Raw genomic sequence first — 15,574 nt, forward strand, 5'->3', positions numbered from 1 at the left:
TGACTATTTGGGGGCTGGTCTTGTCTTCAAATTGATTGTTAATGACTTGAAAATAGCTAGGTATTTTGCAAGATGGTGAAAGGTCAGGCCTAAGTGGGCAGAAACCACTGAGGCTAGAGGTAGGTGGTCTTTGTCAGATCCCCTTTGCCAGGTGATTCTGTACCTGCACTCATGAGTGGATTGCAGGCCTGATTGTTGTTAATTAGGATAACAACAGGCTTTCCTCCCACAATTCCACTCTCCCTGCTGCCAAGAGTGCCAGCTGGGGTAGAAATGCCAGCTGAGTGCAAACAATGCCTTTCTCATTGATGGAATTATGGGGCCCCATGAGATTATGGGACTGCAAGAATTATGGCACTGGGAGAGAGAGGACCCATTGCTTTCAATTGTTATCTATTTTTCTTTTTTTAACACCAAAATAGAGATTGATTATAGGGTTCTTCCATCAAATCCCAAATATAATAGGAGAGAAAGTAATCCCAAATGAAGAGTTATACAAACAGGTGTTATGTTTTAAGACTAAAGGTCCAGGGCCAGGCAAGGTGGTTCACGCCTGTAATCCTAGTACTCTGGGGGACTGAGGCAGGTGGATTGCCTGAGCTCATGAGTTCGAGACCATCCTGAGCCAGAGCAAGACTGTCTCTATAACTAGCCAGGTGTTGCGGTGGGCACCTATAGTCCTAGCTACTTGGGAGGCTGAGGCAAGAGAATGGCTTAAGCCCAAGAGTTTGAGGTTGTTACTTAGCTACTCTACCGAAAATGACAAAGTGAAACTCTGTCTCAAAAAAAAGGAAAAAGCTAAAGGTCCAGACCGTATCCCTTGTGCCATCCATTAACCAGCTGAGTGCTCAGGGAATGCAGTAAAATGGGAATAGTACGGATACCCATGTCCTGGTCATGAGGACACAGGGAGGTGACATGTGGTAAGCCTTAGTAGGGCCTTTAAGTGCTCAGTAAACAAGAGTGGGTATTATTATTTCTATCATTATTTCAGACACCTTGGAACGAAAACAGGCTAGTTCTGGCGGCGCCTGTGGCTCAGTGAGTAGGGCGCCGGCCCCATATGCCGAGGGTGGCGGGTTCAAACCCAGCCCCGGCCAAACTGCAACAACAAAAAAATAGCCGGTGTTGTGGCGGGCGCCTGTAGTCCCAGCTACTTGGGAGGCTGAGGCAAGAGAATCATGTAAGCCCAAGAGTTAGAGGTTGCTGTGAGCCGTGTGACGCCATGGCACTCTACCCGAGGGCGGTACAGAGTGAGACTCTGTCTCTACAAAAAAAAAAGAAAACAGGCTAATTCAGGGCCAAGTACGAGAGCTTGTGAAAGCCATGACCATGGGATGTGTGCACAGCTTGTCTGTTCCGGGGTCATCACTTCTCAGTGCCGGAACACACCTGCTCATTGAAGCAACTGCCTCCCCCATCTTGCTGATTAGGTGAGATGTATTGCCCATTCCACCAACACTGTTAGCTTTTCTAAATCATCATGCCCCCACTTGCTTCAAAGAAGCCAAAAGGAAAGAAACCAGTAGAAGGGCTGTAGCCTCTCATATGTTGAAGATAACCCAAAGCACAGAGTCCAGCCAGACTGGGGCCAGACAGGGCAGTTAGACCTCCAAGTTTCCTGGACTCTCCTGCTGGGGGCCAGGTATGATGCTGAGCCCCAGCTGGGCATGATTATTGGGCAGTGGGGAAGAAAGCCTTGATACACAGATGAATGGGAAAGGCCTCTAGCCTAACAAGCCCCCAGAGTGATAACAGAATAAGTTATGTGCATTGTGTGTCCCCTGCCTGTACCACCTCAGGAGAACAAAGGAGAACAGAGAGAGGGACTGGGAGTGTGGTTTCAGACATTCAGGCAAATCCTATACCTGAAAAATGGATAGGTTGATCCATGGCAGTTGGGGCTTTATATTGACCCCGGAAACCATGTTTATTATCCCTACTATTATGCAGCTAAACCAACTTTTAAACTTCCCTTCCAAGTAAATCAACTTTTTAATTCCCCTCTGCTTTAAACTTGTTAAATAGATGAGTTCTGCAATGAGAACATGGGCCAGTGTATCAGGAAGCAAAGTGGACCAAAAGAGAGTCCGCCAACACACGTTCTGTGCATTAGGGTACTCGCCACGGCCTGGTGAGGTGGAGACTATTGAGTATCTCATTATTTTAGCTAGGGACGTTGAGACTGAGAGATATGGTGACTTGCCTAAAGTGACTTAGCTATTAACCTTTTAGCCACCATGTACTATGGCAAGGGCTATGTGTTGCTTTCCCGTAACTGCTATAATACATTGCCACAACTAGGTGGTTTAAAACATAAATTGATTCCCTGATAGTCCTGGGAGCCAGAGGTCTGAAATCAAAGTATTGGCAAGGCTGTGCTCCCTCTGAAGGCTCTAGGACCAAAGGACAGAATTTTTCTCTGCCTCGTCTAGTTTCTGGCAGCTCCTGGCAGCACCTGGCATTCTTTGGCTTGTGGCCACATCACTCCCGTCTCTGCCTTTATCTTCTCATGGACTTCTTTGTGCCTCTATCCAAATCTCCCTCTTCTTTCTCTTATAAAGATACTGGTTATGGCTTACTTCAAATTCAGAATTACTTCTTCTTGAGCTCTTAACATTGGCAAAGATCCTTTCCAAGTAAGTCCACATTCACAGGTACAGAAAATTAAGACTTGAACGGACAGAATTCAGACTGCCACAGATGGGTTTTTACAGACAGGCCAGATGGTTGGGCTGGGATGGAGGGAGGGATCTTGAGAGACCCAGGCTGCGTTGAAGCTTGGCGGGGTTCCTTACCCATAGCAAGGGGGGGGGGACTCCTGAGACTGCTGGGTTCCCCAGAGCAGTAGTATGAGCCGCTCCATGCTGTGTTTCCTGGTTCACGATTCTTTCTGATGCCTACCTCTGCCTTATTCTCACAGTAATGTTATTTTTAGTCACAGCATAGATGGAGTTTCTAATTACTAACACCCCACCTGGAAAGCAATGGGACCTGAATCCATTGTTAACTAATTAAACTATTTGAGAGAATTGGCATGTGGGAGCCGGGCCCAGCCATCCATTGTCTGTGGTTATCTTGTTAGGTCAAACACAGGGCATTTTCTGGCAGAAAGGGTGCTGTGGCCTCTTTCTCTTTCAGAAAGCCTGCCCTGGGCTTTCCCAGGCAGGCTTGTAGGATGAAACTCTTGGGGGCTGAGCTGGTGTGGGCAACCAGACTTCCTTGTATCTATGCTTCCAAGAGCCCCAGGGAGTGTATAAATTCAGGCAGTGCCTAGGGAAACCAGTGGCATGCTTCCCTCTAGCACAATCTATTTCTCAGAGACAAAATCTCCCATTTGAATAATCTCCTTTTCCTGGAGCCTGTCACCTACAAATGAAAATTATTCCCTGAGGGTCAGAGCCCAGGGCGTCCCCTAGTGGCCATAAAGGGCCACACACAGACAGGAACTTGGATTCTGAAGTATGTGAGATCCTGTGACTCAGGGCACTTGGGAACTTTTTTTTTTTTTTTTTTTTTTTTTTGTAGTTTTTGGCCAGGGCTGGGTTTGAACCCGCCACCTCCAGCATATGGGGCTGGCGCCCTACCCCTCTGAGCCACAGGCACCGCCCGGGGAACATTTTTAAGTTAAAAAATTAACTTAAAATTTTAAGTCACAGCACTCTACCCAGGGTGACAAAGTGAGACTCTGTCTCAAAAAAAAAAAAAAGAAACCATGGAATGAGAGATAATTGGCTCCATTGCCAAATGTAGTATTATTAATTTATTAATTGAAACTAGTACTTACACCTCCATTATAGCTTTTTGTAACCAGACTATTCCTTTAAGAGGCCTCACCCCAATGCTTGTGACTTATAGACTCCAACTCTGATACTGAAATGACAAGAAGTCTTGAGACAATTCAGAAGGAAACTCAAAGAAAACAGAGACAACTGGATATTATTTTCAGTCAGAGTTGGGTTTGCAAACTCCCACGGACCAAACCAGTGCACAAATTTGTTTGGCTTACAGGTTTTTTTTTTTTTTGAGACAGAGTCTAACTCTGTCACCCTGGGTAAAGTGCCGTCATACTTCATAGCAACCTCAAACTCTTGGACTCAAGAGATCCTCTTGCCTCAGCCTCCCAAGTAGCTGGCACAGTAGTTTTTTTTTTTTTTTTAAGTTCCAGTCAGTTGCCAACATTTAAGAAAAAAAAATAGAGATTTCAACTAAAACTCTAGATCTTTGATTTCTTCTGAAAATTCAGTGATCTGGTGGTGCTTTCATTCCTATAGGAGAATGGGTTGGAACTGAGTAGCATTTGCCTCTTTAAATGGGGCATGTGTTCTCTAGTTGGCCACAGGCCTCACCACTCTCTATTGTCCTATTTACATCTTTCTGATTCTTAGAAGGCTTTGAGTTTGTCACCTCCCCCAGCTTACAGTTTGGGATTGGGCCAAGAGGGGAAATTGAAAGACTTTGGTTAAACATGAAACATCTTTCTGGAAAGCTCTTTTTTTTCCTTAATGAACTTTCAGGAGGAGGGAGAAATATTATTAGAAAAAAAAAAGCCTGATATATGTTGAGGAGGGTGTGAAATTTATATAGCTTATTAAGAGAAACCATGGAGGCTGGGCACCATGGCTCATGCCTGTAATCCCAGCACTTGGGAGATGGAGGCAGGTAGATTGCCTGAGCTCACAGGTTTGAGACCAGTCTGAGCCAGAATGAGACCTCGCCTCTAAAAATAGGTGTTGTGGCTGGTAGCTGTAGGCCTAGGTACTTGGGAGACTGAGGCAAGAGAATTGCCTGAGCCCAAGAGTTAGAGGTTGCTGTGAGCTGTGACATCACAGCACTCTACCAAGGGTGACAAAGTGAGACTGTCTCAAAAAAAAAAAAAAAGAAAGAAAAAAACCATGGAATAAGAGATTACTTTGCCCCATTGCTGCTCCCCTTTTTAAAAGTTGTGACAAAATATGTATCACATAAAATTGACCCTTTTTTGTTACCCTTTGTCTCACTTTGGTGTTATAGCTCACGGCAACCTCAAACACTTGGGCTCGAGCAATCCTCTTGCCTCAGCCTCTCAAGTAGCTGGGACTACAGGTACCTGCCACAAAACCTTGCTAGTTTTTCTGTGTTTATTTTATTTATTTATTTATTTATTTTTGTGCAGACAGAGTCTCACTTTATCGCCCTTGGTAGAGTGCCATGTTGTTACACAGCTCATAGCAACCTCCAGCTCTTGGGCTTAGGCGATCTTCTTGCCTCAGCCTCTGAAGTAGCTGGGACTACAGGTGCCTGCCACAACACCCGGCTATTTTTTTGTTGTAGTTTGGCCGGGGCCAGGTTCGAACCCACCATCCTCGGTATATGGGGCTGGGCCCTACTACTGAGCCACAGGCGCTACCTGTTTTTCTGTTTTTAGTAGAGATGAGGTCTCTTGCTCATGCTGATCTCAAACTCCTGAGCTCAGGCAATCCATCTGCCTCAGCCTCCCAAAGTACTAGAATTATAGGTGTGAACTACTGTGGCCAGTTAGAAATTAGGACCATTTTAACCATTTTTAGTGGTACAGTTCAGTGGCATTGAGTACCTTCACATTTTTGTATAACTGTCACCGCCCCCATCCCCGGAACTCTCTTCATCTTACTCAACCAAAACTCTGTCCCCATTAATTGTCCCCATTACCTGGTAATTGTCCTTATTACTATCTCCCCATCTGCATCCCTCACCTTCCCTTGCACCCAGCATTCTGTGATTTGCTCTAGTCACTGCATGTAAGTAGAATCATACAGCATATGTTCTTTTGTCCTTGGCTTATTTCATTTACCATAATATCCTCAAAATTCAACCATATTGGAGCATGTGTCAGAATTTCCTTTTTCGAGCAGAATAATATTCCATTGTATGCACAGGCCACATTTTGTTAATCCGTTCACTTGGATTGCTTTTACTTTTGGCTACTGTGAATATGCTGCTATGAACACCAGTCTCTCCTTTTTAAAAGATAAACTGAATGATATCACTATAAGAGAGCACAGGCTAAGGAGTTGGCTTGATCAGGTCTTCACCCCTTACTAGCTTTATGTTGTTGGACAGTTCCTTCCCTTCATCTACCTAAATGGAGGTTTCGTCGTCTGTGGCATGGAAATGTAATCGTCCATGTCACAGGGTATTCAAGAGAGTTGGCTGAGAGAGTAGATGTGATACATTTATTGCAGTGCCCTGCATAGAGCACCAGCACCTCTTACTGTCGTGTTCATTCAACCTTTCTTTTTTTGAGACAGGTCTTGTTAGATTGCCCAGACTAGACTTGAACTCCTGGGCTCAAGTGATCCTCCCACTCTGGCCTCCCAAGTAGTGTGTGAGTTCCACACCTGGCTTTGGTAGTCTTTCTTATACCCCATATGATGTATACACCTGAGTTGAATCATGTTTGCTCTTGGTTCCTTTCCATTATATTTCTTTTTTCTTTTTTTATTACTTCCCTCCCTTCCTCCCTCTTTATTTCTTTCCTTCTTTCCTTCCTTCCTCTTTCTTTTTTATTCTTTCTTTTCTTCCTTCCTTCCCTTTCCTTTGTTTCCGAATCACTGTACCTCCCTGGCTAGAGTGCTAGAGTGCAAAGGCATCATTGGAGTTTACCGTAACCTCAAATTCCTAGGCTCCAGCAATCCTCCTGCCTTGGCCTCTTGAGTAGCTGGAACTATAGGCACCTTCCACCACACCTGGCCAATCTTTCTATTTTTGATAAGAGACAAGGTCTTGCTCTTGCTCAGGCTGGGCTCAAACTCCTGAGCTCAAGCAGTCCTCCCACTTCAGCCTCCCAGAGTGTTCCAGGAGTAGGCCATGGCACCTGGTCTATATTTCTTTTTAAATATGCTGCATACATGTTAGAGAAATTGGCAGCCTAAGAATCCTGTTTTGCTTTATTGTAGTATTGTCTATTATTTTAAAAATTATTTTTTGCTTATAGACTTTATTTTTTAGAACAGTGTTAGATTTATAGAAAAATATAGTAGATAGTACTGAGAGTTCCCGTATATAACCCCATATCTAGTTTTTATGTATTATTAACATCTTACATTAGGATAGTACATTTGTTACAATTAATAAACCAACATAGACACGTGATTATCATAACTAAAGTCTATGGTTTATTCAGATTGACACATTTTTTGCCTATGTCCTTTTTCTGTTTTAGGATCTCATTAAGGACACCATGTTACATTTAGTCTCCTTTGACTACTCTTGGCTGTGAGTCTCCTTTGACTACTCTTATTTGTTTTTGATGACCCTGACAGGTTTTTGTTTTTTTTTTTTTGGGAGACAGAGTCTCAAGCTGTCACCCTGGGTAGAGTGCTGTGGTGTCACAGTTCACAACAACCTCCAACTATTGGGCTTACGCAATTCTCTTGCCTCAGTCTCCCAAGTAGCTGGGACTATAGGCGCCCACCACAATGCCTGCCTATTTTTTTGTTGTTGCCATTGTTGTTTTAGCTGAGCTGGGCTGGGTTAGAACCCACCAGCCTTGGTTATGTGGCCAGTCCCTACCCATTGAGCTACGGGCACTGCCTGACCCTGACAGTTTTGAAAACTATTTTGGTCAGTTATTTTGTAGAATATCCCTCTCTGGGGATTTGTGTCTTTATTTTTTTTAATTTTATTTACTAGAGAGCGGCATCTGTGGCTCGTTGGGTAAGGTGCTGTCCCCATATACCAAGGGTGGCGGATTCATTTTTTTTTTTTTGTAGAGACAGTCTCACTTTATGGTCCTCGGTAGAGTGCCGTGACATCACACAGCTCACAGCAACCTCCAACTCCTGGGATTAAGCGATTCTCTTGCCTCAGCCTCCCAAGTAGCTGTGACTACAGGTGCCCGCCACAACGCCCAGCTATTTTTTGGTTGCAGTTCAGCCGGGGACAGGTTTGAACCCGCCACCCTCGGTATATGGGGCCAGCGCCTTACCGACAAGGGTGGCGGATTCAAACCTGGCCCCAGCCAAACTGCAACAAAAAAATAGCCAGGTGTTGTCGGGCGCCTGTTCCAGCTACTCGGGAGGCTGAGGCAAGAGAATCGCCTAAGCCCAGGAGTTAGAGGTTGCTGTGAGCTGTGTGATGCCATGGCACTCTACTAAAGGCAATAAAGTGAGACTCTGTCTCTACAAAAAAAAAAAGAAAAATTATTTACTAGAAGGTTACTATAGGCTAGTCATTGTATGAGGCAATGGGGATAGAGCAGTGAATTAAGACATTTTATAAATGGCATTTATAGGTTTGTGGGTTTTTTTTTCCCCCTTGCTGTGTTGCCCAAGCTGGACTAGAGTTCCTAGACTTAGGCAATTCTCTCACCTCAGCCTTCTCAATAGCTGGGATTACCATGCCTAGCTGATAAGTAGTATTTTTAAATCACTGACATTGACTGTGGGATTTTGGGAAAGCTGTACATGCTGGTGAAGCTGGGATGTGAACCCAGGCAGCCAGTCCTCGAGCCAATGCCCTTGACTACTGTGCTGTTGCTGCCTTTTGTATGAAGAGGAGAGAATTCTGCAGGCTGGTTTGAGATAATAGGCAAATCTTAAAAAATCAGGCAACCAAATGATGATCAGGAAAGTAGTATGGTAAGCGGAGTGAATTGGAAGTGAAATGGAGTTATTTATGGCTGAGTGGATTAGGGAAAGTGAGTTAAAATAATATTTTTTATTTTTAAATTATTTATTTTTATTTTTTAATTTGTGTACAGTGATGCATTTATGCATTTAACTGTGTACAGTGATGCATTTATGCAGTTCAGTGATACAATGTGAAATGCTTACATTGAACTGATTAACACATCCATCACAATTATACTCTTTTCTTAATAGTTTTGAAATGTACCATTGCATCATGCACATTAGGTGAAAATAATCTTCACCTACACTTATTTTCTGAGCTCCTTTGCTCTTCCTGTTGAGTGTGTCTGCGCAATTTACTCTTTTTTAAATGTCCCTAAGAGAATGGTTTTGTACAATCCAAAAATTCATAGTTGAGATTCCAATTTTTTTTTTTTTTTTTTGGTGGCATGCTGTAAATATAGCCAAGAAAAACCCCGTGTGATTGTGGTCATGGGGTGGAAAGTCTAATGCCAGTAAGTGGGGTTCAGGGGCTTTGCCCAACCTAGTCTGGGGCAGCATCCAAGTTCTTTGAGCCTTTTGAGCTTTGTGACTTTGCTTATATGTTAGCTCACCTCCATAATTCTGTGGAGGTGAGCTTACATACACCTAGATGAGATTCTGATGTCCATCTACACACAAGACTAAAATCTGACAGTCAGAAATGACAAATGTTCAAACTACTCACGAAGGAATGAACATAATGAAAGACCCCTCCCCAGACTGGCAATATGTCCACCACTGCCAGTGGTTTTTTTTTGTTTGTTTGTTTGAGACAGAGTCTCCCTATGCCACCCTTGGTAGAGTGCCATGGCGTCACAGCAACCTCAAACTCTTTTTTTTTTTCCTTTTTTTTTAAAGACAGTCTTATTTTGTCACCCTCGGTAGAGCTCACAGCTCACAGCAACCTCCAGCTCTTGGGCTTAGGCGATTCTCTTCAGAATCAGCCTCCCTGGAAGCTGGGACTACAGGCGCCTGCCACAATACCCAGCTATTTTTTTTTTTAATTTTTTTCTTTATTTTTTTATTAAATCATAGCTGTGTACATTTATGCAATCATGGGGCACTACTGGTTTTATTATTTTTTCTTTCTTTCTTTTTTTTTTTTAAGAGGCAGAGTCTCACTTTATCACCCTTGTTAGAGTGCTGCGGCATCACAGCTCACAGCAACCTCCAACTCTTGGGCTTAGGTGATTCTCTTTCCTCAGCCTCCTGAATGGCTGGGACTGCAGGCACCTGCCACAACGCCCAACTATTTTTTTGTTGCAGTTTGATCATGGCCCAGTTCGATCCCGCCACCCTGGGTATATGGGGCCGGCCCATACACTGGTTTTATATATAATCTGACATATTTTCATCACACTGGTTAACATAGCCTTCCTGGCATTTTCTTAATTACTGTGTTAAGACATTTGTATTCTACTTGTATTTAATAAGTTTCACATGTGCCCTTGTATGATGCACTGCCGGGTATTTTTTTTGTTGCAGTTTACTGGGGCTGGGTTTGAACCCGCCACCCTCAGTATATGGGGCCGGCGCCCTACTCACTGAGGCACAGGCGGCCGCCCAACCTCAAACTCTTGGGCTTAAGAGATTCTTTTGCCTCAGCCTCTCAAGTAGCTGGGACAACAGGCACCCGCCAGAACGCCTGGCTATTTTTTGTTGCAGTTGTTGTTGTTTAGCTGGCCCAGGCCTGGGTATTTTTTGTGGCAATTGTGATCGTTGTTTAGCTGGCCCAGAACAGGTTCGAACCCACCAGCCTCGGTGCATGTGGTCGGCACCATAAGTGCTGTGCTATGGGTGCCGAGCCAACAACACAGCCAGGTTTTTTTTTTTTTTTTTGAGACAGAGCCTCAAGCTGTCACCCTGGGTAGAGTGCAGTGGCAATCATAGCTCACAGCAACCTCCAACTCCTGGGCTCAAGCGATTCTCCTGCCTCCGCTTCCCAAGTAGCTGGGATTACAAGTGCCTGCCACAACGCCCCGCTATTTTTTGGTTGCAGCCATCATTGTTGTTTGGTGGGCCCAGGCTGGATTTGAACCTACCAGGTCAGGTGTATGTGGCTGGTGCCTTAGCCGCTTGAGCCACAGGTGCCGAGCCAACACAGCCAGTTTTTATGCTAGCATTTGACCAGATGACTTTATCCTTGGTCAAATCAGATCCTTGTGTTTAAGACCCATGTTACAAAAAACAATTACATGTATTTACACACCAGGATCAGGAATCATGAGGACAGCTGACTGAGAAAAGGACAGAGTGAAGGCTCTTCGAAGATGTCCAGATCTCATAGAAGAGCAGGTTTTGCTTATTTGTTTCTCTAAGTACATAGTTGAATTTGTGTACATTGGAGGATGTGTGGTGTCACTGCCCAGCCCTTCCAGGGTCCTGGGAGAATCAAATAAAATTGTGTGCCTGAGAGTCTGTGATGCCCAGGATAAGTGTTTAGTATTGCAAGTGTGATCATGGGTGATAAATATATGGCAATTAGAGGGAGGTATGTGATTTGCTTTGAAAAAATTTTTGGGGGGTGGTGCCTGTGGCTCAGTGAGTAGGGTGCTGGCCCCATATACTGAGGGTGGTGAGTTCAAACTCAACCCTGGCCAAACTGCAACAATAAAAATAAATAAATAAATAAAACAATTTAATTAAAATTAGGGGGGAGCTGGGCTCAATGGCCCACGCCTGTAATCCTAAGCGCTCTGAGAGGCCGAGGTGGGAGGATTGCTTGAACTTAGGAGTTTGAGACCAGCCTGAGCAAAAGCGACTTTCTCTACTAAAAATAGAAAACTAGCCAGGTGTGGTGGTGGGTACCTTATAGTTCCAGCCACTTGAGAGGCTGAGGCAGGAAGAATGCTTGAGCCCAGGAGTTTGAGGTTGCTGTGAGATATGAGGCCATAGCACTCTACCAAGGGTGACAAAGTGAGACTCTGTCTTAAAATATATATAATATTAATAACACACACACACACATATATATATACATTTTTTTTTGGAAATTGTAACTTTGTGTGTTTTGAAGACCCCAGAGTACCCTGGTGGTTTGTTTTCTATTGAATGTGTGAGTGATGATGAAGTAGTGGGCAGGCCTTCACTTTGTGGAGAGTACTGAGTCTTTTGCTGGGTTACATCCAACCAAGTCCCCTTCAGAGACCTCCCCTTCACCCTGGGCTAATATGGCTCCTTTGTTTGGCCACAGAATGTCCTGAAGGAGCATGCGGATGATGACCCCAGTCTGGCCATCACTGGGGTCCCAGTGGTCACTTGGCCAAAGAAGACTCCAAAGGTAAGACACAGACTGCCCACAGCTGGGAGACTGCTTCCCACTGTCTTTCACACCATGTATAGGATGAATGTTGGCAAGTTTTCAGATAGCAGAGTTCTTGAGAGCGAGCACCCCAGTTGAGATGAATGATTTTGGTGATTTGTTCATTCCAAGTTTTTGTTTTTTAAAGGGATCATCTTAACTAGCTGTGAAAACTGCAAGCAGTGCCCTCTGGTGGGCACTCAGAAAGTTGTAGGGCCCTGATGCCTCATCTCTCCCTGCTGTTGGGTGGATTTTCTTTCTCTCCTCCCCTCACTCTCTTGCTTCTTTCCTTCCTTTTCCTCCAGCTCCTTCTTGGACTGTTCTCCCTTCTTTTGAAAGTAACTTTTTTCTCTTTATAAAACTGATCGATGCTCAACATAAACCTGTCTAATCAAACAGGAAAGGACAAAGACACTAGGAAGAGCAGTTTTATCACGGAGGACTTAAGGAACTAGGCTGTAGCCTAGTTCTCCACTTTTCTTGTCTTATTTAGACTGTGGGGTGGGCATTTATGACTTATTTTACAGATAAGGAAACTGAGACTTACAAAGGTGAAGTCACTTGTTAGGACAGAGCCAAGTGCTCAAAAGTTGGGTTGGTTTGATAGCAGAGACCAAACTTCCAATTACTGCCTACCTCAAAATCCACTACCCAGAGGAAATGATGTTATTTTGGTGTGTGTCCTTCCAAAGACTGTGCTAGTTGGTCCATACATGTATCAGTCCCTCTTTCTACTATTTATCTGTCTACACCTAGCTTCACCACTTTTGAGGCAAGTTACACAAGCTTCCTGGACTTTACTTTACTCATTTGTACAAAAGGAGGGATTTTTATTTTTATTTTTATTTATTTTTTTGAGACAGAGTCTCACTATGTTGTCCACAGTAGAGTGCTGTGGCGTCACAGCTCACAGCAACCTCAAACTCTTGGGCTTAAGCAATTCTCTTGCCTCAGCCTCCTGAGTAGCTAGGACTGCAGGTGCCCACCACAATGCCCGACTATTTTTTGGTTGCAGTTGTTATTGTTGTTTTAGCTGGCCCGTGCTGGGTTTGAACCTGCCAGCCTCGGTGTACATGGCAGGCACCCTACTCACTCACCGAGTCTTTATTTTTATTTTTTTATTGTTGGGGATTCATTGAGTACCAAAGGAAGTTTATAGCAGTTCTTTCCTCATATGGTTTGCAGGACTTAAATGAGATAATATGTGTGAAGCCCTTAGGACAAGGTGGTTAGCACCTCTTGATGTTAGTTGTTACTTAAACAGTCCTTGGGCCATTTTGTTAATTTATGATTTTTTTTGCTATCATAACAAAACACTGAGAGGAAAATTCTAGGTCTATACTGTCTAAAATGGAACACACTAACCGTATGTAGCTATCCAATGCTGAAATGTGGCTATTCCAAATTGAGATGTGCTATAAGTATAATATATCCAACAGATTCAAAGACTTAGTACAAAAAAGCACAAAACCTCATTGATTAATTTTTAGATTGATTGCATATTGAAATTATTGTTGGCCGATTTAAAAAAAGGATACCCAGTTAAATTTGAATTTTAGATAAACATAATACTTTTAGTATGAGTATATTCCAGAAATTGCAAGAGATAAACTTATGTTCAAAAGAATTATTTGTTGTTCATCTGAAATTTAACTGAGTGCCTTGTTTTCTTGTTTTTTTCTTTTTTTTGTTGTTGTTGTTTTATTTTTGAGACTGTCTCTGTTGTCTGAGCTGGAGTGCAGTGGTGTCATCATAGCTCACTATAACCTCTAACTCCTGGGCTCAAGCCATCCTTCTGCCTCATCCTCCCAAATAGCTGGGGCCACAGGCATGTGCCACTTTGCTTGATTATTTATTTATTTTTTTACTTGTTGTAGAGATGGGGTGTCGTTGCCCAAGCTTCTCTCAAACTCTTGGCCTCAAACAATCCTCTCACCTCAGCCTCCCTAAATGCTGAGATTATGTACATTATAGACATAAGCCACCGTAGCTGGCCAATGCTCTGTATTTTTATTTGTTAACTTGGGCAACCTTAGTTGAAATGATAATATTTTTGATAAAGAAGTAAAATGGAGTATTAAGATTAATTTTACTGTTTTTTTTTTTAACCTTTTAAAATGTGGCTATAAAAAAATTCAAAAGTACCTATATGGCTCACCTTATATTTCCATTGGGCAGCACTATTCTAGAATATTCTTTTCACTTTTGTATATCTCCTACTGTATATTCCTAAATGTGGAATTGCTGGAAAACGGGCATCCATTGCTTGTGGGTATGAAATTCTTAGGAGTTTAGCAGAAACTTAGGGGGTGATAGCAAAAAAAGGATTCCCTTCCGTGTCTTCTGCCTTTTCTTCCCCCAAAGTGCAGAAATGTGGGGGGAGTTTAAAGGCTTTCCCCTACATGTACAGGAACAGTACAAGTGCTGTTTACCAAACTACGAACTCAGCTTGCAGACACAGCTCCCCAGACAACCCAGCCAGCCCCAGGCTGTGCCGAAGAGGAAAGTAGTGAGACTTTGCCTCCCTGCCTGCTTCCCTCCTAGCTAAGGAGTTGCTCCTGGGGAAGTATTAGGGTTCACAGAACGTTGGCTTTCCAGAAAACAAACTTGTCATTACCCACTATAATCTCAGGGTTCATGGAGAGGCCCAGATATGATCCTTTATGGGGGAAATCACTTCAGGTCAACAGATAATGCCCTGTCTCCTGAGCCTGAGTCTCTAGCCCACCATGTAGACACTTTTTAAAACCAAAACCCTGCTCCGTTTTCTCCAAAGGCCTAAAAACAGGAAGGTGGTTTCTGGGACGAGTAGACTTTAAGATTCCTGCAGAAGGGGGTTTATAAATGCCAGTGTGCACACAGTTGAGCATGCTGAGCATGGCATTGTTAATGCTGGAGACAAAGACTGGAGCCCTCAAGGTAGAAGGGGTGGGGTGGTGAGAAGGGAGAAGTCAGAACAGGTGACATTTAACAGCACTTATCAGGCGTCAGTCTGATGAAAAGTCATCGTCAGTCTGATGAAAAGTCATAGGTAGTCAGTCCCCTGTCCTCTAAGTCTCCTCCCCCTCCCACCAGCCCCTGGTAACCACTGGATTTGCCTATTCTGATAATTCATATAAATGGACTCATATAATACATGGCCTTTTGTATCTGACTTTCAGATGTCTTCAAGGTTTATCCAGGTTGTAACATGTGTTAGTGCTTCATTCTTTTATACGGCTGAGTAATAATTCTAATGTATGGATAGAGCACGTTTTGTCCATTCATCTGTCAATGGTTGTTTCTACCTTTTGGCAATTGCAAGTAATGATTCTGTAAACATTCATGTACAGGATTTTATGTGGACATATGTTTTAATTTCTCTTGAGTATATACCCTAGGAGTGGAATTGCTGGGTTACATAGTAATTATATATTTAACTTTCTGAAGAACCACCAGCAGCTTTGCCATTTTAGATTTCTACCAGCAGTGTGAGAGGGTTCCAGTTTCTTCCTACCTTCACCAACACTTCCTTGTCGTTCTTTTTTATTGTAAGTATGCATGTGCAGTCTTTTTAATTTAGCTTATGTTTTCTAAAATTTATTTAAACTTTTATTAATTTGCTAGGGCTGCCATGACAAAGTACTGCAAACTAGGCAGC

The 15,574-nt window shown here is 43.3% G+C and overlaps 1 protein-coding gene across 9 annotated transcripts in view; it reads left to right on the plus strand.

Annotated features, from left to right (window-relative positions):
- Positions 1–15,574, plus strand: part of KDM2B (lysine demethylase 2B) — a 143,136-nt gene that overhangs the window by 72,228 nt on the left and 55,334 nt on the right. For all 9 annotated transcript variants that reach the window (XM_053586978.1, XM_053586976.1, XM_053586977.1 and 6 more), the window contains one exon: positions 11,827–11,913. In XM_053586978.1, coding sequence (XP_053442953.1) covers positions 11,827–11,913 — 87 coding nt within the window. The remainder of the gene's footprint in view (positions 1–11,826; positions 11,914–15,574) is intronic.

Source organism: Nycticebus coucang, chromosome 4 (assembly GCF_027406575.1).
Source record: "Nycticebus coucang isolate mNycCou1 chromosome 4, mNycCou1.pri, whole genome shotgun sequence".
NCBI lineage: Eukaryota > Metazoa > Chordata > Mammalia > Primates > Lorisidae > Nycticebus > Nycticebus coucang.